This window comes from Colletotrichum truncatum, assembly GCF_014235925.2.
Source record: "Colletotrichum truncatum strain CMES1059 chromosome Unknown Contig_0004, whole genome shotgun sequence".
Lineage (NCBI taxonomy): Eukaryota > Fungi > Ascomycota > Sordariomycetes > Glomerellales > Glomerellaceae > Colletotrichum > Colletotrichum truncatum.
The window spans coordinates 2,773,574-2,794,520 of NW_027222401.1; the positions used below are offsets into that span (position 1 = coordinate 2,773,574).

Here is a 20,947-nt window from a genome sequence, read left to right on the forward strand (position 1 = left end):
CCTCTGCCTGTTGTAGCCACGTGCTAGCAGGAAGAACTGTGACACCTGCCTTATGACTTCGGGAGATAGCGGCGAATCGTCGGTAATTCGTAGGTACAAGCCGAATACTAAGAGTATTAGCATTATTCCGTTTGGGCTAGTAGTATCGTTAACTGCTTTGACTGCTGTTTAAAGTGCTAATTCTGGCGTAATTGTTAGGTCTTCTGCTTTGCCTTCCGTTAGGAAGGTTAACTTCTCCATCCGCGAAGGCGTAAAAAACTATCCTGTGCCTTGATCCCCCCTGGTCTCCTGTTCTGTGATTGGCTAGAGCAAAAATCGATGCTGATTGGTCGTAGCGACCCTGCCACCAATCAGCGCTCGTTATTCTTCGTTCGACCAATCAGCTTCGTTTAACCCCTGTTCCGGCCAATCACCTCTCATGTTCGCCGTCCTCGGGTCTTCCCGTCGTTTACCCAATGTCTTGCCGGTCTTCTTCCATTTATTTCCCGCCAACCACTCTTATTTTCCCGTCTTTTCAACCCCTGGCCTAGCCCGGCCCAACCTCGCCCATCGAACTTTCCATCCTAATACCACCCTATCGTTACCTTCCGTGATTTCCTATCTATCTGATTAATATCTATTGCTTGTCCTTCCTATTGCTGGTTTCATAATATCGTATTTCTCCTCTATGTCTATGCCCCATAACCCCCCTGTGCTTTGTGATAGCAAGTCCCCTCTGGTTGTTCATCTTCATATCTACGTCACTAATGCTTTCTCTAGCTGGCGGTGACCTGCTGGATCGACTTGGTGTGAGCACCTCTATGCGCACCAGCCGAACAATAGAAGTTTTATCTTGCTCTCCAATAGCCCGGGAGCTTGCTCCCCGGAAACAGGGCAAGACGCTGTCGTTCGATCATGGTTATCGCATCATTGCTGCCCTGGTTCAGGCTACCGGCGTTGAGCGCCGACCTCCATGCGACCGATGTGCCCGTTCAAATGGTCCGTGGAAGCAATGTATTGTAATGCAGTCCGCTGAGGGCTTACGGGCTACGAATGGTGGGTGTGCTAACTGTTGGTGGAATAATACTGGTTCCCGTTGTAGTCACCGTATGTAAGGTTTTTTGTCCTCTTTCGTCCTGCTCTTTTATTAACTATTTTAGATGCTTCTTTCGCTAGACGTTCGGGTGTATCCTTGGGCTTGATCGGACAGCCACCAGGTACTCTCTCTGACTCTTTCTCTGCCTTGGATCGATGGGAGATAGAACTGGAGACTCTCGGTAACCCTGGTATTACCTCGCGTGCATCCACACTGGCCAGAATGGATGCTTCTGAGCTGGTTACTCATTACAAAGACGTTACATCCCGGTTAGAAGCAATCCACGCCTCGATAGCTCACTTGACGAACGAGTGCCAGCTATTAGGCCAGCAGGTTTCGGAGGTTTCCTTGGTCTTGTCTTTCCAGCGGACATTCGAGGTACGGAGGATTCCTCCGGGTCTAGCACATATTAACTTTACGCCTATTGTATGCCCTCCTTCTGGTCATAGCAATGAGTCCAACAGCACTACACAAGACAGCAATACGCGATAATAACCCAGTGTTAACCCGATTCATGACATGCCTGAACCGCCAAGGCAAGACCACTAATCTGTCCTTTCATCTTAATGGTTTTACCTCCCTATTTACTATTCCGCCCTCCTATGCTTCATCTCTCTCCCTAGCCTCGAACGCCCGGACTGTTGCTTCCGCGAGGATCCTTAGTCTTTTGGTTCCTTCGACTAGCTCCTCCGGCATGCGCGCCTCTAGGAACTGCTTTACGTTTAACGGCTGTATGAGAGCGATATCTTCAAAGCGCCGCACGCGGGATAGCTGAACATACATGCTTACTGCATCGCATCTTTCAAGCTCCCCCGTATTCTTACCCACTGTTCTCCCATAAAGCCCTAACAGTGTCTTTTCGAGTGTCCGCCCCTGTGCCTTAAAGTCGGTTAATGCGAAGCCTGGTGTGCATGGGAGCCCTGTCCGGACTAGCGCTAGTTTTACATTGGCTTTCTGCAGATCTGGCCGGAGTATTTTGATGTGCTTTTCTGGTACTCGAATATTGGCTGCTGGCAACATTACAGTATTAGGTGGCAGATGGGGGAAAGCTAACCCGTTCGTTTCTTCGGACTGGAGAATAATACCACTAGGCGGTCCGAGAAATATGGACAGCCTGTCGTTTATGATGATCTCTTCTACTCCGGGCGGATGAAGAATTCCTACGGCTGTAAACTCTGCGCCGTTGACAACCTTGAGACCCATATACTTGTTCTCGTTGATTACCACCGGCATACCCTCGACATAAGGGAACATACCAGCTGCGCTCAGCTTGCCCTCGTCGCCTAATAGCATGGCTGCTTTTCTCTCCTCTGCTGTAGGTATCCGCGATTCCCACTTGTGCTTCGAAAGATATATCGATATCTTACGACCAGTATCGACGCTATATGCTAGGGCTGCATGCAACGTCAGATCCCACCGGTGTCGGTTTAGAGGTATAACAGCTCGCCTGCCGCTGGTGAAATCGAATTTCGATTCGCTATTATATTGCGCTTCGAGCTTCGCGGCGTCCTCTCTTGTCTGCTTGCCCTCTCGCAGGCGTTCAAGAAAACCAAGCAGGTAGGCGTCCGCTTCAGCCCGTTTTTGCTCGTCGAGTACTACAACATTAGTAAACCCCTGCCAGAGTTCTTTAGCTTTAGCCTCTTTCCAGCGTCTCTCTATAGCTTTGCTTCCCGGTCCTATATTTCCTAGCACTATACCAATTCGTTCGGTAGTACTAAGGAGGCTCTTCTGCAAAACTGGCGGGAACTGTAAGAAGTCTCCAGTGAACACGACGACAGAAATGCCACCAAAAGGCTTCTCTGGGAAGCCCCTTAACATTCTGAGCTTTTGATCGATATCATATAATGTTTGGAGTCCGAGCATGCTGGCCTCGTCGATTATCAGAGCATCCCGCCTGCGCCATCGTTCTTTGGCTTTCTCTAGATTGTTCGATAACATTGGTTCTACGGTAGCGCCATCGGCGTCCCGAAATGCCAGCCCTACAGCAGAATGAATTGTATTACCGCCGATACCTGCTGCGGCCGTTCCCGACGTTGCCGTAATAACAAGCCGGCTGGACGCCCCTTTGGCTGCGAAAACCTCTTTTACGGTATCGATAAGCCACGACTTTCCAGTGCCGCCTCCCCCGCCAACGTATTGCAGGTGTTGCCGATCAGCGCCGTTTGTTCGTTCGTCGAGCGCCTCGCAGATGAGACTAAGCGCTATTCCCTGCATGCGATTTAATGTTCTCTCCGCACCGATAATCTTCCCTGCCTGGGTGAACGTATTAGCGGCCGTAATTGCGATCCAGTTTGAAGCAGGTTTCAGTCCAACTATCGCTGGCTGGGCTGGGAAATCTATATTAGCATCGTTGTCGCCAAAGCCTGTTTCGGCACCGGTATGTAGGGGTCTTTCGGCGGATTCATCCCCTTCGATGGCTAGCATTCGCTCTTTATGGAGTCTTTCCTGCGCCGCTTTGGTGATTTTTAAATGTTGCTTTGGTAGTGTTGTTTGCATATGTGGTTGACTGTTGGTGCTTTGTATTCTGGAGTCGTCATCTATGCTAGAAAACCCGGCGTTATCCAGCGTTTGTAGCAACTCTTTTATGCCTGGAGAACCATTCGTAACTCCTGGTCCGTCCTGTAGGCTGAAGACTACATCGTGAAAGGTGTGCCGCAGGTCTATCCTATCTGGGTGCCATTCTTCTGAAAGGTCTAAGCCCTCCTCAGGCACATCAAATTCGTATCCTTCATCGCCCTCGCTCCGGCTAGCCCAAAGCTTAGCGTCTTTCTTTGCGTCTTCTGCGCTCTTGTGAAGAAGTTGGATGTTATTTACCACAGCCTTAACCCGACCTGGCATGTCGGTGTATAATCTCTCCCAGATGTCACCTGGATCGGGACTAGTGGATTGCATAAAGGTTTCCCACGGCACAAATAAGCCGAGTAACAGGACTGCTGACCTATTGTCTGTTAGCGACTGTATAGCCTGAGGTATATATATATATATACCTACCTCTTGTAATACCCTTCTTCTGTGCCTTGTACGTCATGATTTAGATGTCCGGTAACAACTGGAATTGCTTGATGTGTCCTTGGGAGCAATTCTTGTATCCACGATTCCCGGTCTGTCATTAAAGAATCGAACGGTATAAACCGTGACTGGTTTATCCTGGTCCTTCGTCCGACCCTCCGTACGCGAACCATACATAGGTATTCGTAAAAGCAAAGCTGTTCTAACAGGCGACCGCGATGCGCATATGCCTCAAGGTATGGCAAAGTCATGCCACCGGCGCCGAATCCAATCGTTTCAGGGGTTACCCGCTGCTGCACTTCCGGCCCTGCTGCTCTGCGTAGGGCCTCCCAGCGCCGGAAAATAGCCCAGTAAAGCGAACTGAGATAGACGTTAATCCAACTCGCTTCGCTGCAATAGCTATTCTTGTACCCGAGGAGATTACTACAAACCTCTACAGCCGAAAGTTCTCGACTTGTAAAGATCTGATTTGCTGTACGAGCAAGAAACTGCCGTGTCTTATTATTCCGTTGTGCTGTCTTTGCCGCGCTGTCTCCACAATTCGGTCCGTAGTCGTCTCCCTGATCAGCCATCCCATCAAATACAGCCTTGACTAGCGCTGCTCTCTTCCAAAGCGGCGTATCTAATTTTGTTGAGTAATTCGTAGCATAGTATACCATGGAGAGTCCAGCCGAGTTAGTCGGGAGGAATGTAGTATCCGTATTATGACGCATAGCTACTGCTAAACCTGGGCTGTATCTGTTGATTCTTTCGTGATCTCTTCGGATATGCAGAAGGCCATCGGTAGTAAACTCGGTTCGCTGGCGCAGTGTCCATGGTGCTTTAAACCGACAGGGATGCCGAGACCCAGCCTTCCCTTTGTCTTTGAAACTATACTTTGTACATGTCGCACCGCAGCTATGCATTTGGCACCTGTAGGCGACCCAATTCGCTTCGGCATCAAGGGCTTCATCGAGTCTGCTGATATCCTCCGTAAGATGTTTGATATTGGTAAAGACGCTTTCCCACCGGCGGTATCGTCGTGCCTTGCCTTCGTCGCAGCACTATATCATTTACTTAGCACGATAAACTTAGAAAATAGAGAAACATGCTTACCTCACTAAATACTGAATCAATATATTGGCACACTTGTACTGCGTAGTCCGCGTTATCCGGCTTGGCAAGATCATGAAAAAGATCAGGTAGCCCGAGATTGGCGTCTAACCATAAGAGCCCGTGTAAGTGAAGAGCCCCACGCTCGTTTGTCTCGACGCAGCCGAAATAGCAAGAGACTTTGCCAAACATTGATTCCTCGCTAACAGAAACACAATGTTGAAAGAAAAGCTCCAACTCTCGATGAAAAAATTTTGCTGAACTAACTGCGTCTCGGATAACATGCTGTACGCGTCCAACCTGCTTCCGGAACTTTTCCATCAGCTCCTCTGCCGCCTTGCCATGTGCTACCCGAAAGGCGGCTAGTTTCATATTTATCTCGTTTGTTAGATCGTTTGGGTTGATTGTATACTATATACACGGCATTCCATACTTGAGGCATAGTGACTTTATCTTCCTTCGAGGATAGAGACGCTCCTCATTTGACATATGCTGCCTATGTCCAAACGCGCTTAACTCCCGGATTAAGTATGCTATATTGCTGTTAGTAGTCGTCCGGGTCTCGCGGTACTCTTCTTCTGCTCTTTCAATCTCCTCGGGAGTAAGTCTTGTAACGATTTGCTCGACTTTGGCAAATGAAGACCTCTTCATTCGCAAGTAACTAATCCGTCGGTTCTCTGATCGAAGAAGCATATTGAATACTAAAAAAGGGAAGCTTGGGTGTGTAGCAAAGTAAGCACCTATTATACTATTACTTTAGTTACTTATTTCTATTTATAAAGCAGAAGTTTTACTAACCATGCCTCTGTAAGCAGAATCGTGCCCAGGTTCGAAGGTAAAATCCGTTCGGCTTATGACTGCTTTGGATGTCTGGACCTTGCGGTTCATCCTGATCATCTTCGTTTTCTTCTTCACGTAATATCCTAGGGCCGCCTCGACCCCATGGAAATAAACAAGGGAAAGCCTTAGGGAAGAAATCGGGATCGTTCGAATCAGCAAATTCCTCTCCTCTGCGACTGACTAGATAGGGTTCTGTATTCTTATATCGGAGGGTGCTGTCTCCGTTTGCGTCCTTTGGCTTTCGGCCTCTCCCACGCTGGGGCCCTCTCACTGTTGCTTCTCGAAGAATCCTGAGTCGTTCTTGTGGGCTATGCTCTCCAGATACCTCAGTAGCCATTAGTCCAGTTGAGGTTAACTCGGACAGCTCTTCATCTATCCGACGAGGGTCCATATCAAATGGGTCGCAATCACCCGCATGGATTCCCCCTAGCCTAGCGTTGCTTTCAGCTTCGAGGTGCGCAGCATTGGTTTCCCTATCTTCTAGACTTGCAATAACATCGTGAGCATTACGCAAAGGTTCATCAGGGCGACCTCGCTCGGCAGGAGGGACATAGTGTCCTGTACGGATTTCGTCTTCGGCACGCTTCTCATACGCCACCATTCTCTCCACAAGTCCCTGGGGTACCTCAGTTCCGGGAGACCATTCCCCCCAGGTCCTAAGATGATCCTCACTAATACTAATATCCCGGTATAGTGGGTTGTTCGCCCGAAGCCAAACGAGCGCACGCTTGAGCTTCTGGGGGTTCACTGATAACATAAAGCCAAGATCGGATGGTACTGGTGTCCGAGGACCTACAAAGCATACATGCAACCTGTCTCGCTCTTCCACGAGTGGATGAGGTAGAATGTTGGCTGCTACGCCTTGAACGTCGTTAGGGAACACAGTAATATGGCCTCTCTTGTGTTTTCGGTAGCGGCCACTTGTTGACTTCTCGACGTCGATAGTAAGCTTCGTAATCCAACCACAGGGTGTATAAATTCCAATAAGGCGCTCCTCAAGTGGTGAAAGATCTTTCAAAACATGAGGATACCGATGGATGCAGCCTAAAGACAGATTATTCACCTGGCAGGCGTATGGCAGTTTTTGATGCTGTAAGGAGGTCTTGCACTGGGTGCAAATAGCGAAGTTTGCCTCTGGCTCCTTAGGAAAGCATTCCATACAAAGGAAATGTTCTCTGTCTAACACAGGGATTTGGTCCTCCACCCTTAGGTATAATGGCTCAAGTTCGGCCCATGTATAATTGACTAGTGAGTTGGGAGGCTTTTGCTGGTAACATACTCTACAATATTCGATTTCGAGTGTAAAGTCATCATGCATGCTTTCGTGGAACGTCTTGGTCTTTTCCAGAATCGTTTTTCGGGAAACTGGTCGGCACCACGTGCGATCCATAGAGTCTAGCTTCTTCTGGATATAGCGGCGATCTGCTTCTTGTACTGTCTGTTCGATCTCCTTCTTCCTTGCTTGGTATGCTTCGGGTGTGTCTAGTAGCTCAATATAGCTAGCTTTTTGGCTTAGCTTGGGTAGTGATGGACGAATTGGTAAATGCCTTTGCTGGATAGGATTAGACTGGCGAATAGCAACTGACGGTATTTGAGTTCTTGGCGCTTCAGAAAGAATATGCTGGCTATCTTGAGCTCTCTTATGCTGTGATATGTCTAGGGTAGTGGGCGTGTTTAGACTTGATATAGGCTTAGGGTTCCACGGAAGTAGGGTTGGTCGATTACTTTGCTCCCAAAGGTTGCTACTAGCATGGGCTTGCCTATTTCCTCCACGGCTTTTCCTAGGCGTAAGGGAAATTTTACTAGGCGATGTATTTAACCCCTCGCTATAGGGTGTCTGTACTAACACTGATCTAGGTGATAATGGAGATTCGATTCTATTCGGGCTTCGGATATTGTCGAACGAGGATGGTGGTGTCGGCAGCAGATTTCGGTTCCGATTCGAAGGAACCTTTAATCCTTCGTCGAGGGATCTCTAGTAACTCTGTGTCAAAAGGGGCCCTGATAGTGATTTTATTGAGTTTGAAGGGACCTTACCATAATATTGACTGAAGGCGGTGGTCCCGGTGCTAGCATGCGACTGTGGTTTGAAGGAGAAGTCTGCTCTTCCCTGCCGGCTATTTGTCTCGGCCTCAATTCAGGCTGAATTGAAATAGGAGTGTCATTGAATGAGGAAACTGGTGTTGTAAGATGCGGCATGATAAAACTTAGAGTCGATTCAAGGATTTCTAAGGTCTTTGGAGATCAAAAAAGCTATTATATTCCTTTGACTATGGGAATATTAAAGCTTAGCAATAGTAATGCGTGTTCGCTCCATCCGCTGAAATCACCTTCTGCCCTAGCTGCAAATGTTATTACTGCCTCAATAAGAACATCTTTTCTCATATAGTATTAGCCCAAGGCGAGATGCAAGTAACTTCGTATTGCAAAGACGGATGTCTTGCTGCTGCATTACTATAATAAAGCTGGAATCATTCCTGTTCCATCCGAATAAGAAACAATACTTTGTGATCTACCAATAGAAGGGTAATAAGCCCCCTGTTGTTCCCACTTTGTAGAAAAAAGACGCAGTCTACGTCTTGCCAGCATAAACTAGACAACTTCAGGCGACCACGAGACCTGGTTCTCCTGTATTAATAACTTGATAAGGGAGCAAAGCTGAAAAATCTCCCTTCCGATGGATTCTTCCTCCGCCCCCTCATGTACAAGGTTTATTCCTTTATAAGAGTATAACCCGAATGTTTGGATTCGCCTTTCTCTTGCTCTTCCTTACGTCTCGAAAGCTCCTTCTACGTTTTATACTGGTTCCTTGCAGATTGTTTACCATTTCGCCTTGCCTCCTCCTGCCGCTATGGGTACTGGAAAGCCAGACTTGGCTGCCTATTGGCCGAAGCCCGAGCTGAACCTGCCTTCGCCATGGAGCCTCCCCCTCACGATGCTTGCTACAGGTAAAATGGTTGCCGTTGAATCTCTAAGCAGGGACTCCCAGATATTTCGGTACCAGAACTGGTCTGGTCAAATCCAGATACCGATTCATACGCCAGAGTGGTTGACTAATGTCTTCCCTAATATACTTGACAACTTACACGCCGGGGCCTTATCGCTAGATCTCTCTCGCTTCCACTTGGGAGGTTCGTTAACTACCGAGGATTGGGAAGACCAATGGTTTACTATTATCTGCGATCCCCACTTCAGTTACGTCCCCTGTGGTCTATCTGGCGAAGACGAGGTGGAATATAAACGTCTGGCATGGATCCAGGACGATGCCCTCACGCCGTAAGTTTCTTCATCCGTGGCATTAGAATACTTATCCTAAAGCTCCCTCTTAGTATTTCTGACCGTACCTGCGCCGACTTATCTCCTCGTTTCCCGATAACTCCTCCGTTCGTAACTTTCAACGGGTTTGTCGATACCCAAAAGTTCCCCCTTGCCGATGATCCCTCCGTTGGTCTCGATGAAATAACCAGGAACTCGTCAGCCGTCTTCAGGGTGTGGTCTAGATTTACTTCTACAGAGGCTGCTTATACCCCCAAAACTGGATAGTATGCTAACTACGTTTACGCGATGCTTCCCAAATGCAAAGCACATATGAAGAAGAAGTGCGAGGATTACCGCGTCGAGACAACACCATTTCGCAAGCATGGAAAAAAAGCCTATATTACTGGCTATTTCCATGGTTTCTGCAACAAGAATACCGTCTTTACCTCTGATTATCCTTATAACCCCCTTGAGTTTGTCCCACTCATCGAGATTATCAAAGTTGACTGGGCTGCTGGGGAGCCTAGGCAGACCGCAGCCTCGCGCGATCCGTTTTCTACGCCGTCAAAAGGAGATATGACTGAACGTACGAAGGGAAAATTCAAGTTCGATCCTCTCGCACAGATGTCTGCCGACGCGAAAGTGCCTGGGCCTCTGTTTAATAATGGTAAGCTTGACGATTCTACTTTATTATTCTGAAAGCTAATATGCTTAGGTTCACAAGCCTCGGACGCCATTGTCGATAATGATGATCCGTTTTCTGTTAACGGCCTCCGCGACGTCGCGCCTATTAATATAAAGCGATCCGGAGAGGTAGAGACTATTGAAGACAGCAGTGATGGGGCGAGTCCAACGAAGCGGCCTAAACGGGGCAGTTTGCGTGGGAGGAAATAGTCTGCGTTGGAAAACATGAGGCATATCAAAATTCAATACTAAGAAGATCGCTATCTATGCTTGGATCCCTTTAAGTCTTTCTTCTTCTTCAACCTGAAGTATTTCCTTTTGTAGTAAATTCATTTCCTCGCTGGTATGTGCAGAAAGTCGATCAGGGAGATCAAAATCTATATTAAAATCGCAATCGTCAATACCACACCCTCTTATTTCCAACTCATCTAATCTAAATTCGTTCTGAAGAGTTTGTATGAGAAAAGACCAAGCGTCTAGACCTTGGGTAGTAATTTTAACATTTTCGAGAGTAAGTCTTCGAAGTGTATTTTGATGTCGCCGTAAGAGCGTCAGGAGTTCGTCTCTCGTGCAGTCTAGATACTCAAGGCATAACCTTTGAAGAAGAGGAATATAGAGGCTTTCTGAAAGTCCTGGAAATTGTTGCTTCTCTTCGCAATAGTTGAAGAATAAAGTAATATCGGTGAGCGCTGGAAAAAGGCTAGAGAAGCTATGAAAGTCTGATTGCCAATCATATTTTTCTTCCTGTACTGGGTCATTCTCTGCAAAGAATTTTCTAATTTCTTGGCTGAAATGATTATCGCTATCCTTAGGATTGATAACAAGACTGAGCTTTGTGATGGTCGTGATTTCGGATTTTACGGCTTTTGCGAGACTGCTTGGGAGCGATAGCATCCGTGGAATAACAGACGTACAACCTTCCATCATATCTCCAAACTCGATATATATCTCCTCTATGGGAAGGCGGCTCTTAATAAGTGCGAAAAACAGTGTTCTGATTACTACTAAGGCATGAACCATGCTATTAGGTAAGAAATCAGAAATAAACCTATTTGGAAGTACGCCAATACGTCGCCCAAGCTTAAAGGCGCCCCATGGTCGGGTATGATCCGATATCCCAATAGCTTTGCAGTTTTTGAGGTTAGTGAGAGCTATCGCTAAATAACTCATATGTTGCCTTTGGGAGAAGAATTCCGTTTGCTCCTGCCATCCATCCTTATAGGTTTGGATTATTTGCTCCCAACTATCGTCGCCCAGTAAGACAACTTCGCCATTCCGAACTCGGAAGAAATCATACTCGTCTTTGAGTCCACAAATCTCTAGTTCTTCGTGGCTCATGTAGTCTTTGGGTTGGATGAGATGATCAACGCAGAGCTCGACAACTTCAACCGCTTGACTCAGAATATGGTGGCGTGAAATGTTCACAAGATTCAATAGGCTTTCCTTCTCTAGCATTACGTAGCGAATGCGGAAGAAGCGTGCTTTGAAAGCTGAAGACGTTGCCTCAGCTATAGTTTTGCATGTTTCCCGGAAGTCTGATAGTCCCGCAAGTGCTTAGGGTCTGGTGATAATAGATGATAAAAGATTTCGGTTATCAGTTCAGCTGGCAAGTTGATAAGAGCTTGTTGAGCCATAACTTGAAGCGCAATATCAAGAAAACCCAGAATTGTCTAAGGTGAGGGGAAAGGATCTGATAGTTAAGCGCCGTGATCACCCGTAATTATGCATGAACATGGAGTCGTCTTGGTAGGATTACTAATCCTGGACCGGTGAAACATTAACCCGATTACTAGCTCGTCTTCCTAACGGGAGGCTTACTTCAACAGGCGGCTTGCCCGCCGTTCCCCAGTGATAATTTCGTACGCCCTCCTTAGAGGTGTATAGTATCGTTTAACTTTCCTAATACTGTTGTAGGCTTTTATAGGAATTTCCTTGATTTTAATTGCTATTCCTCTCGCTGCGTTTCGGAATTCTATTAAGCGGAAGTTTGTTCTAGCGTCGGTAACTAGCTAGTCTAGGGGTCCCTAATATATATCTATCTAGCAGAAGCATAAGGCTTCCTAAGTAGCTTTCGCAGAAATATCCTTAAGGAACCAGGCGGCGTTAAACGCCGTAGCGGTATCGATAATATAGAAGACCGGTTTATTACCTTTAAGGTATATTACGTCGGTAATAACCTCGTAGTTAAATTCGTAATTGTCTCGTAATATAAATTTAAACCGTAATAACGCTAGTATATATATTTAGCATCGATAGCAGACTTTCGATAGTTACTTAATTACCGTAATTTCAACTAGGTAGCTAGCCTTCTAGAGCACCTTATATAATCGTTAAATAGATAGGTATCCGAAGCGATGATAAACCCGTCGTAATTTAGCCTCTATAAGGTAGTTCTAGGTAAGTAGTTTCTCCTTATTAAGTAATAACTATAGGTAGCCTTATTTGCAAATAATAAGTATAACCTTGTTTCCTTAGATAAAGGTATTCGTAACGTTATTAAAGTAAACCTTCAATCGGTCTATATCTCCTAGGCATATAAGAAAGGGAGTATTAGTCTTAATAACGTAAAATTTAACGCTTCTAAACGGCGTTAATACTTTAGTAGTCCCTATAGACTCTAGTAGTATCCTATCGCCAAATTTCATTATAACGCCGCCAGCCGCCTTAGTATTTAACATAATTCCTTCGTAAATTTATTATAAGGCTACGAATTATAGGTAGCCAGCGGTTAAGAATCCTACTACGCCCGAGTCGGGCATAATCCCTTAGAAGTTCTAAGCAGAGTAGCGTCCCTCGAGTATAAATTGCGAAGGTAGCTCTTTCGGTTCTAGTTAGTTGCAGAAGAAGTCTTCTTTCGTAATAGCATAGCGGGTTAACTAGTCTGCTAGGATCGTAGCGATCCTATTACCGTTAATTACTATTATAGTAAAATAGGCGGTAACTTAGAATTAACTATCGCTACCGGTCTCTTCCTCTTCGTTACTTTCACTAGTTTGTTCGGTTACGTAGTAGTATTGCTAAGGGTCTTCGGCGGTAAGTTATAAGTCTAACCCGTCGAAACCCTTGTATTAGACGAGAAATTAGCTATATGCTAGAAGTAATATATCCTAGGCATATTAGGTAGTTTTAAACTTCTTGTATGCTTTTCGTCTCTCTTCTATAGTATATTTAGTTAACTAGTAGTTAGGTTTTCTATATACGTAGCACTTCTTAGGCGTTAGTAGTAATAAGGGTCTGTTACGGCTTCTTCCTCGTAATAATCGACTTCGTAATAAACGACTATATCGTAAATAACGCCCTTGACTGTTAAAAGTTCTATCGGTCTAGTACTACTCTAGTAGGTTAGCTACTATGTTAAATTGTTATTAGTTAAGACGAGTAGCTATCTCGATCGACAAGATTAATTAGCTACGAAGTCCCTCGTACGTCTCAGCCGGTATAAATAACGCTATTACATACTCTAGAATATCTCTATAAGCATATAGAAGTTAGGTATAGAGGGATTAGTCGTTATAATCCTATTATAGCAAACCAGGCTAAATCTTACTTAATTTGTTATATAGTATGTCAAAATACTCCGATTTAGTCTTTCCAAGGTTATCGCGAATAATTTAGTGAAAAGTAGTTATATTCTACTACGTAACGTACGCTTATTGCCTTTCCCTAGTCTCGAAGTATGATTTCAATTAGTTAATCATAGTCTCGAAGTTAGGCTATAAGTTAATTACTTTAATCAAGGCGTAGAAGTAGGTTTTAGCTATTCCTTTTAGTATTAGGGGAAGTACTTTATTATATTAGGAGGTATAAATTCCTAGCATTCTATAGTAATTTACGAATACTAGCATCTTCTTTTCGAGTATATCGTACATATCGCCGCTATATTTTATATCGTCGGGGTATAGTTTTGTAAATTCTGTTAATTGCTTTCCGATATAGTCTATTAACTTATATAGTTAGAAGTCTATTAACAGAGAGACCGTAGGATATAGCAGTCGGTACGGTAGTTGCTACTATTATTATTCTTATAGAGGAGGTAGCTATAGGGTTGGTTCGACTCTTCCTCCTATGCTATTAGCTACTATTACCGGTCTCGTAATCTCTTCGTAGAATTCGGGGTCTTTTATCAAAGCCTTCAGGTTACGATATCTCTTAACGCCTTGTTCGAGTTCTTAAGGTAACTAGTAGTAGAATTCTTCCTTTTTAAAAGCTAATGCTACGTTTTTCGAGATTTTCTTACTATCTATTTCGACGTAGACGCCGTTACCGATTAAATAGTCTCTAAAGAATCGTAGGATTAGGGGAGGTACGTTCTAGAAGTCTTCTTCTAACTAGTCAGCGAAATCGGGAGAAACTTCGTTCCATAGCTTAAAGCCTATAAGATTCCTCTTCTTATAGGTCTTAAGTAGGAAACCTATATAGGAACCTAGTTGCTATAAGCTAGCGTTTATAAGGTCGATTACCTAGTTGCCCTATACTACTAGATCGATTATACTTTCGATTCTCTATAGGATAGGGACTATTAATTAGCTTTTAGTAGTAACGCCGCTTGCAGGCGATCTTTCTCGTAAATTTCGCTTTATTCTAATAGTATAAAAGAATTACTTCGTAGATTCTCTTGTAAATCTCTCTTTCTCGCTTCAGGCTTCGCTCCTTACTATTAGGAAGTTTAGAATCTAGTAGATAGTTAGCCTTATAATACTTATAACTACGTGCGTTTCTCCTAAGCCGTAGCCTCGGAGGCGTATACGTATAGCTATATAGGCGGATTACCGCCGGTAGTCTCTGCTTGCCTTTCGGCGTATTCTTCTTCTAATAGGGAGGTCTCTTATAGCAAGCGCCTCGCGGTTAGCACCTCGTCTAGGGATTTATTAAGAAACTAGCAGGCGCCTCGTGATTAGCACCGCGCATGGGGGATAGTTATAGTTAGGGAAGTTGTTATCCCTTGTAGGATTTGTGAATCTTCGCCCTTGTAGCGTGAAGAGGTTAGAAGACCGTCGATTCGGTAGGTCTCTTCTTCTAGTGATTGAAAACGCGTGATAGAACGCTTTTGCTAGCGATAATTGGCTGCGATTAACCTTATCCCGCCTAAGGTAAGCATAACAGTCCCTAGGTTACTCGAATAATCGGATTGCTAGTAGATTCGAGGAAAAGAAGCTTTCTTCTACTAGTTTCCGTAAATCCTAGTTACTCTCGCTTCTTCTCTCGTTAGCACGAAATCCCTACTTTTACCTAGGCTTAGGTATCTAGTTTAAGAAGTCGTCTCTTCTAGTATTAACCTTGCTGATCTATGGTTTATCCGTAGCAGAGTAGTAATTATAAAGTTAACTAAATTAATAGCAACTATAAGGTTTACTATTGATCAGTATAGGTTTCACAGGGGGTAAAACGGAATTCCGTTCGTTAATAATAAATAATAGTAAATTGGTTCTAATCGATAGTTTATGATAGTTGAAAGTAGTATTGTTGACTAGAAGGTAGGGATATTCCCCCTTGGCCTGTTACGTGAGTCTAGGAGGCTTGGGCCTCTCAGCCTGGCGGGCGTGTGGCTGGAAGTGCTACACGACTCCGTATTCCAACTATCGCAACACCTTCCTCTTCGCTAACGAATTTTACTTTCTAACGCGATATTAGCTGCCTGGCGCGCACGAATATCACGTAGCACGCGACCGACCACTACAACCTACTAGTTTTTACAAACACTACGGAATTCTACTATAACAATAGACCTTTTAGTTATAACTATAACTATACTTTTACTTCGATTCCTCGTTTTTACGAGAATTTAACTATTTTAGCTTCGGTTTTTCAAACTAGCCTATCAGTTTCTGTTAGAAGTATAAGTATATTATACTTCTATTTTACTTATTTATCCTATTTAGTCTTATCTAAGACTTAGTAGGACTTACAAAAGTAACTAGCTAAGAATGGCTGCTTGCTAGTTTAAACATATGATATTCAGATCCCTATGGAATACTCTCTTTAACCTTATCTAAAAGTCTATTTAGTTAAAGAAGATTCTAGTCTGATTTATAAGCTGCTTTATAAGCTAGTTGACGTATATACTTACGTATACTAAACCTAGCTTATAGCTTCCTATATTAGCTATTATAGGCGACGTTATACTACTATATAACTAGCCTAATTCTCTCCCTTAGCTAGCTATTAGTTCCTCAACCAACTCAGCTTCAATATAAGCCTATACATTCTTTACTATTAAAGCCCTACTTCATAAGTACAAGTTCCCTTACTCTAATACCCTGTTATAAGGATATTGTACTATCTACGAGATTCCTACCTACCGTTCCAACATTTTCCTAACTACTTAGTAAACTTATTACTATGCCTACTATTATGTTTACTAATAGTGCTAACGGCTACGATAACGTTATAAACCTACTTAACGAGGCACGAACCTGCTATATCGACGTCCGATATAAATAAATTATACAGGAGGTTTATACTACGAAAAGCATCGAACTCCGACTTATTAAAGGCGTTAATATAGCTGCCGATAGACTTACGAAGCTACTAGTTATAGTTAAACATAAGGAATTCGTTTGTTTATTAAGCATAGTAGAAGGATTAAATTAAGAGGGGGATTTTAAGGCTATAAGACTATTAATATTAAGACTTCGGGATTTAGAGGATTTTATAGCCTCCTATTAGCTAGGTTTAACTAGTAATTAACTAAGTTTTCTAATAGTTAAGAACTCCTCGGATTTAGAGGATTTAGGACTTTTCCTATATTTCCTATTATTCTACTGCTTTTTCGCTGAGGAGTCTGAGAGGGGGTGTGGGTGGCAGGCCTCGCCGGCCCGTCACGTGGGCTGACGGCCGCCACCACTGGTCTTAGCCAGCCTCCACAGCCCTCTAGCCAGTTAGTTAGTTCTTCCGACCAACAACACCACTTTTCCCATTCTGGGCGTTCTGTGCCGGTTCTCGCCCACAATACATGGCCCCCTGGTTGAGGGTCTGCCTTAAGTGGTTGAAGACGAAGTACGCGAAGCAAAAATGACTATTCAAGCATCTATCACTGGAAATTGCCCACAAAACAACAAGGTGAATCGACTAACACTTGAGAGATGAAAGGTGATGAAAGACATCGGACTTTGAACTAGTAGCTATGCAATGGCCCATTAGGTGCTTCTCGAAAGAGACAATGGCACGCCGGGAGAAAACTCCGTGTGCGGGTTCTGTCAGCCGTCATTAACCCACTCCCCCGCTAATCTGCGAGTCTATTTTCGGGACTTGTTTAGACAAACTTAGTTTGCAACCTCGGAAATGATGACAACAGGACGCTGAATACCTCCTATTGGATGAAACGTCCAATATACCTCCAATCCCGGTCACCTTGGCAGTCGATAACGCCCGCCAAGTTCAACTCGTATTTTGATAGTAAAAGTATTCTCAATTCATTTGGAAAACTATGATGAAAGTAACTCTTTTGTTTCTTGAGATTGCAGTCTGGAGCAGTCAACATAGCCGGCCACTGAATTTACCCAAATAGGAGTATTCAGCATCACTGCCCCTTTGTCCGTAAAAACTTTCATATTAACCGTCCAATCCCCGAGTCAGTCGGAACGAAAGCGATATACTCGAACAGCTGCGCCGAGCCAACTACCTTACGTAGCAATATAAACAAGGAGGTAAATGGAATGCACGGTAACAAACACAGCCCACCGACCGAACGACTCGCGCCAGAGGGTTCATCCCTCATGTACCGGTTCCCACTGTTTTTCACTTTCAACATCAAACCTTGTCAAGGATGGCGGGTGTTGGCAACGCTGATGAGTTCCATTCCCGATATTAAACTCCCCAAAGTCTAAATCGCCAACTCCGGCATACTCGGGCCACAATAGGTTCTCCTTTCTTAGGGGGGGTGAATATCACTCCTAATAGCAGGAATCGCAATCCCCACAATCAATATCACAACTTTCAGGCCGATCGGCCTCGATGAGGCCAGGATAGGGTTGTATGTACTTATTAGATTCAAAGTCTGTCGCTGGGCCGCGGAACCTTCGGTCCATAGGTCCTAGAGATAAATAAAGACTTATCCCTCGACTTGTCGCGCAGCCCGAGCATTTCACAAAGTCACTTTCCAATCACTCAACATAGGCACTCTTTTGACAACAACCACATACACTCGTTTTCTACCAAACAAAAAAAGCCTCCAACATGAAGAGCTTCACCACCCTTGTCCTTGCCGCCGCCGCAGCCACCGGCGTCATGTCCGCCGCCGTCAAGCCCGTCGTCCAGCAGCGCAACGCCGGCGGGTTCAAGCTCGCCAGCTCGGTCGTCAACTCCGCCGCCAACGAGCCTTTCCAGAACACTGAGGTCCACACCCTCTCTGCCGGCCCCGACGGCCTTCTTGCCCGTCAGGAGCCCGACCCGAACCGCAACGAGACCAACCCCGACGTCATCTTCCTGCTTCAGTGCACCGACCCCGTGAGTTTTGTCGAGTACGCATTTGTCACCTAGATTATGCTAATTAACTATGCAGGGCTTCCGTGGTGACTGCCTCGTCTTCGGCGCTCCCCCCGGTCTCTGCGGTAAATTAAACACCCTGCCAACTCAAGTATAGCAAGGTTCTAATCACTTGTACAGTCTCCTTCTTCAACTTCAACGCCCCCAACACGACCACGATCAGCGACCGCTTCAACGACCAGGTCTCCTCTTTGTCCACCAACACTGGCGGAAAGTGCCAGTTCTACAAGTATGTGCCCTGAACTGACGAATCCAAAACGCTGCACCCCATGACATGACTGTTAACACAAATCCCAACAGGTACCAGGGTTGCAACAACAAGGGTGACGACCGCGGTCTCACCTCCTCTTACAACTACAACCTGGCTGTCCCTCTGCCTGATGACGAGCGTACTGTTGAGTACGAGAACCAGATCACCTCCTGGAGGTGCTAGATCAATCATCCCATGACTGAAAAAAGTCAGACGGTTATACACGTGCCGGAGGCTGGGAGAAGAAAGGGGTTGGGCGTGTCCAATTAGGTGGCCGATCCCATGAAACCGTCATTGAGCGAAATTGGCTTCGGCACTGGATACCCTACACACAAGACTGGTTGGCATAGGTGGTGCATAGGCGCTAATACAAATGGAAGACCTTTTATCAATGATGACTGAAACCATTTTGCTATCCCGTCGCCCAACGTCAAATGAACCACGGCTGGGTCAACATTTGTCTTAACCTTCTTTCGCATCGGAAGCTTTGCAGCCTCGCGTACCTTACCCATGCGGCATGAGAATTTTATTTTACACTCGTTTTCTGCCTCCGCGCATCCTGATCGGGCTTTCTCCTCAATTAACGAGGCGGTGGTTGGGTTCTCTCGGTTACGCTTTTCATTTGGCCAGAGGGTAACGCGAATTCAGCCGTCATGCATGAACCCCAAGCTTAACCATGGTTTTCTCGACGCCAGCTCCTCTCAATTTCCGTGGTCGAATTTTACTAGTTTGGCTCCTCAGCTCACTTTTAACATGATTCTAGTTCAACCCCGAGTTGCATCGAGGGCCCGTTTAGGACTTCCGGGAGCCGGGTAAAACAGTAATATCGATACTTCTCCCTCCCCCGCTTGCAGCAAGTACGCATGGACGCCATGGGTGAGTTGAGGATAGTGTTCGACGTCAGCTCTCGTGTAGTAAGGGACTTTCTTTGTAGAAGTTCTAGAGCTGATATGGAACTGTAAACGAGAAGTAATGGCTTGGCACAAGTATAAATTGACTGCATTTTATTTCTCGTGGACCCAATTCCAAGTCTATAGTCGACGTTCTATCTCGACAAGGTTCTCAGACCCGCAAATCCCACGGGACTCACCAAGGAACGACAAATCTCAAAAAAATGCAGCTTGTTACCATCGTTGGCCTGCTCCTCGGCTATCTGACCTTGTAGGTAGTCTCCCTCCCTTTCTGGATCTTCTCGCGATTTCAACCGGTTGCTGACTCGTGCGTGTTAAGGGGTGTCCTCGGTCAGATTACTCTCACGCCCTCGACGATCAACCGGGGACGAACGACGACCGTCACCAGGACCGTTACCCAAATCGCCGTCAGCACGACTACGTCTACCCTCACGAGATCTACCACGGCCACTGTGACCACTCCGATAACTCTGCGAGAGACCACGACTACCACCGCTACAGTGACCACGCCAATCACCGTGCGCGAGACCACGACCACGACCACGACTGCCGTGGCGACGAGAACCGAGACGGTCACCCGCACGACTACGGCGCCGTGCGCCCCGGTCAACTGCCCCAAGATCACTTCCACCGGGACCATCTGCCGTAGCTGCTTCGTCGCGCAGTGCACCACCACCTCGACCGTCACCAGGTCATGCGGCTGCCCGAGCGCTCTTTCGACGACGACGGTCAACTTCGAATGCGACCAGGCCGATGTGTGCAACAAGATCGGATGCAGGACGGTGTATGCTGTGGCTACGCCAGCGTGTGAGTAGGGTTACCTGGTGAAGGTGTTTTTTTAGAGGGCGGCATCGACCCGGTACAAGGAAGCATTCCTTGACAAGAGTGTCTAAATGACCCAGCTTATAAGATCTCTGTCATATCAATGAAGAGTTCCTGCGAGAAGATCCTGTAGTCAAATCCTGGGTTATGCACTTGAGTTTTCGTTGTCCTCATGTTAAATCGCATGCTGTCCAATTGAGCCATTATTCAGACCTGGTCAATTCACCTCTAAATAACCCTCACATGTTATTCAAACACACCACCGTCAAACCTGGCATACTGCCTTGGGTCTGCTATGGTGGCGACTTTAAACTCAATGTCATGTCATCGCAACCTTGGAGTACGCAGATACCCGTAACTTCGACAAGAGAGCCCTAGGTTTGGCCGTTCAACTCTTTTCTCCCCGCCAGGGAATCTTGTAGACGAAAGCGAACACCAAGCAATGGAAAGTGACAATGAGGTCAAGGTTGGGTTTCCAGGTGGAGGTTAGTTTTTGGGCGAAGAATCAGACTGGGATGAAGA

The 20,947-nt window shown here is 45.7% G+C and overlaps 7 protein-coding genes across 7 annotated transcripts; 4 read left to right on the forward strand and 3 right to left on the reverse strand.

The window, feature by feature from the left end:
• Positions 1-1,032: 1,032 nt before the first annotated feature.
• On the forward strand, positions 1,033-1,567 carry CTRU02_207518 (uncharacterized protein; the record flags this gene model as incomplete). The annotated part of the gene is made up of 2 exons (XM_070204909.1): positions 1,033-1,090; positions 1,140-1,567. 2 exons carry the CDS (start codon positions 1,033-1,035, stop codon positions 1,565-1,567), a joined length of 486 nt encoding a protein of 161 aa, XP_070061442.1.
• A 108-nt stretch (positions 1,568-1,675) lies between these two features.
• Positions 1,676-3,967, reverse strand: CTRU02_207519 (DNA repair and recombination protein; the record flags this gene model as incomplete). Its single annotated transcript, XM_036719096.1, has 1 exon — positions 1,676-3,967. One exon carries the CDS (start codon positions 3,965-3,967, stop codon positions 1,676-1,678), a length of 2,292 nt encoding a protein of 763 aa, XP_036588803.1.
• A 4,900-nt stretch (positions 3,968-8,867) lies between these two features.
• Positions 8,868-10,168, forward strand: CTRU02_207520 (uncharacterized protein; the record flags this gene model as incomplete). Its single annotated transcript, XM_036719095.1, has 4 exons — positions 8,868-9,292; positions 9,346-9,505; positions 9,560-9,941; positions 9,990-10,168. 4 exons carry the CDS (start codon positions 8,868-8,870, stop codon positions 10,166-10,168), a joined length of 1,146 nt encoding a protein of 381 aa, XP_036588802.1.
• A 54-nt stretch (positions 10,169-10,222) lies between these two features.
• On the reverse strand, positions 10,223-11,413 carry CTRU02_207521 (uncharacterized protein; the record flags this gene model as incomplete). Its single annotated transcript, XM_036719094.1, has 1 exon — positions 10,223-11,413. One exon carries the CDS (start codon positions 11,411-11,413, stop codon positions 10,223-10,225), a length of 1,191 nt encoding a protein of 396 aa, XP_036588801.1.
• Positions 11,414-12,429: 1,016 nt separating this feature from the next.
• CTRU02_207522 (uncharacterized protein) lies at positions 12,430-12,636 on the reverse strand (the record flags this gene model as incomplete). Its single annotated transcript, XM_070204910.1, has 1 exon — positions 12,430-12,636. One exon carries the CDS (start codon positions 12,634-12,636, stop codon positions 12,430-12,432), a length of 207 nt encoding a protein of 68 aa, XP_070061443.1.
• A 5,497-nt stretch (positions 12,637-18,133) lies between these two features.
• On the forward strand, positions 18,134-18,875 carry CTRU02_207523 (uncharacterized protein; the record flags this gene model as incomplete). Its single annotated transcript, XM_036719093.1, has 4 exons — positions 18,134-18,403; positions 18,459-18,507; positions 18,563-18,671; positions 18,743-18,875. 4 exons carry the CDS (start codon positions 18,134-18,136, stop codon positions 18,873-18,875), a joined length of 561 nt encoding a protein of 186 aa, XP_036588800.1.
• Positions 18,876-19,806: 931 nt separating this feature from the next.
• Positions 19,807-20,418, forward strand: CTRU02_207524 (uncharacterized protein; the record flags this gene model as incomplete). The annotated part of the gene is made up of 2 exons (XM_036719092.1): positions 19,807-19,853; positions 19,923-20,418. 2 exons carry the CDS (start codon positions 19,807-19,809, stop codon positions 20,416-20,418), a joined length of 543 nt encoding a protein of 180 aa, XP_036588799.1.
• Positions 20,419-20,947: the final 529 nt, after the last annotated feature.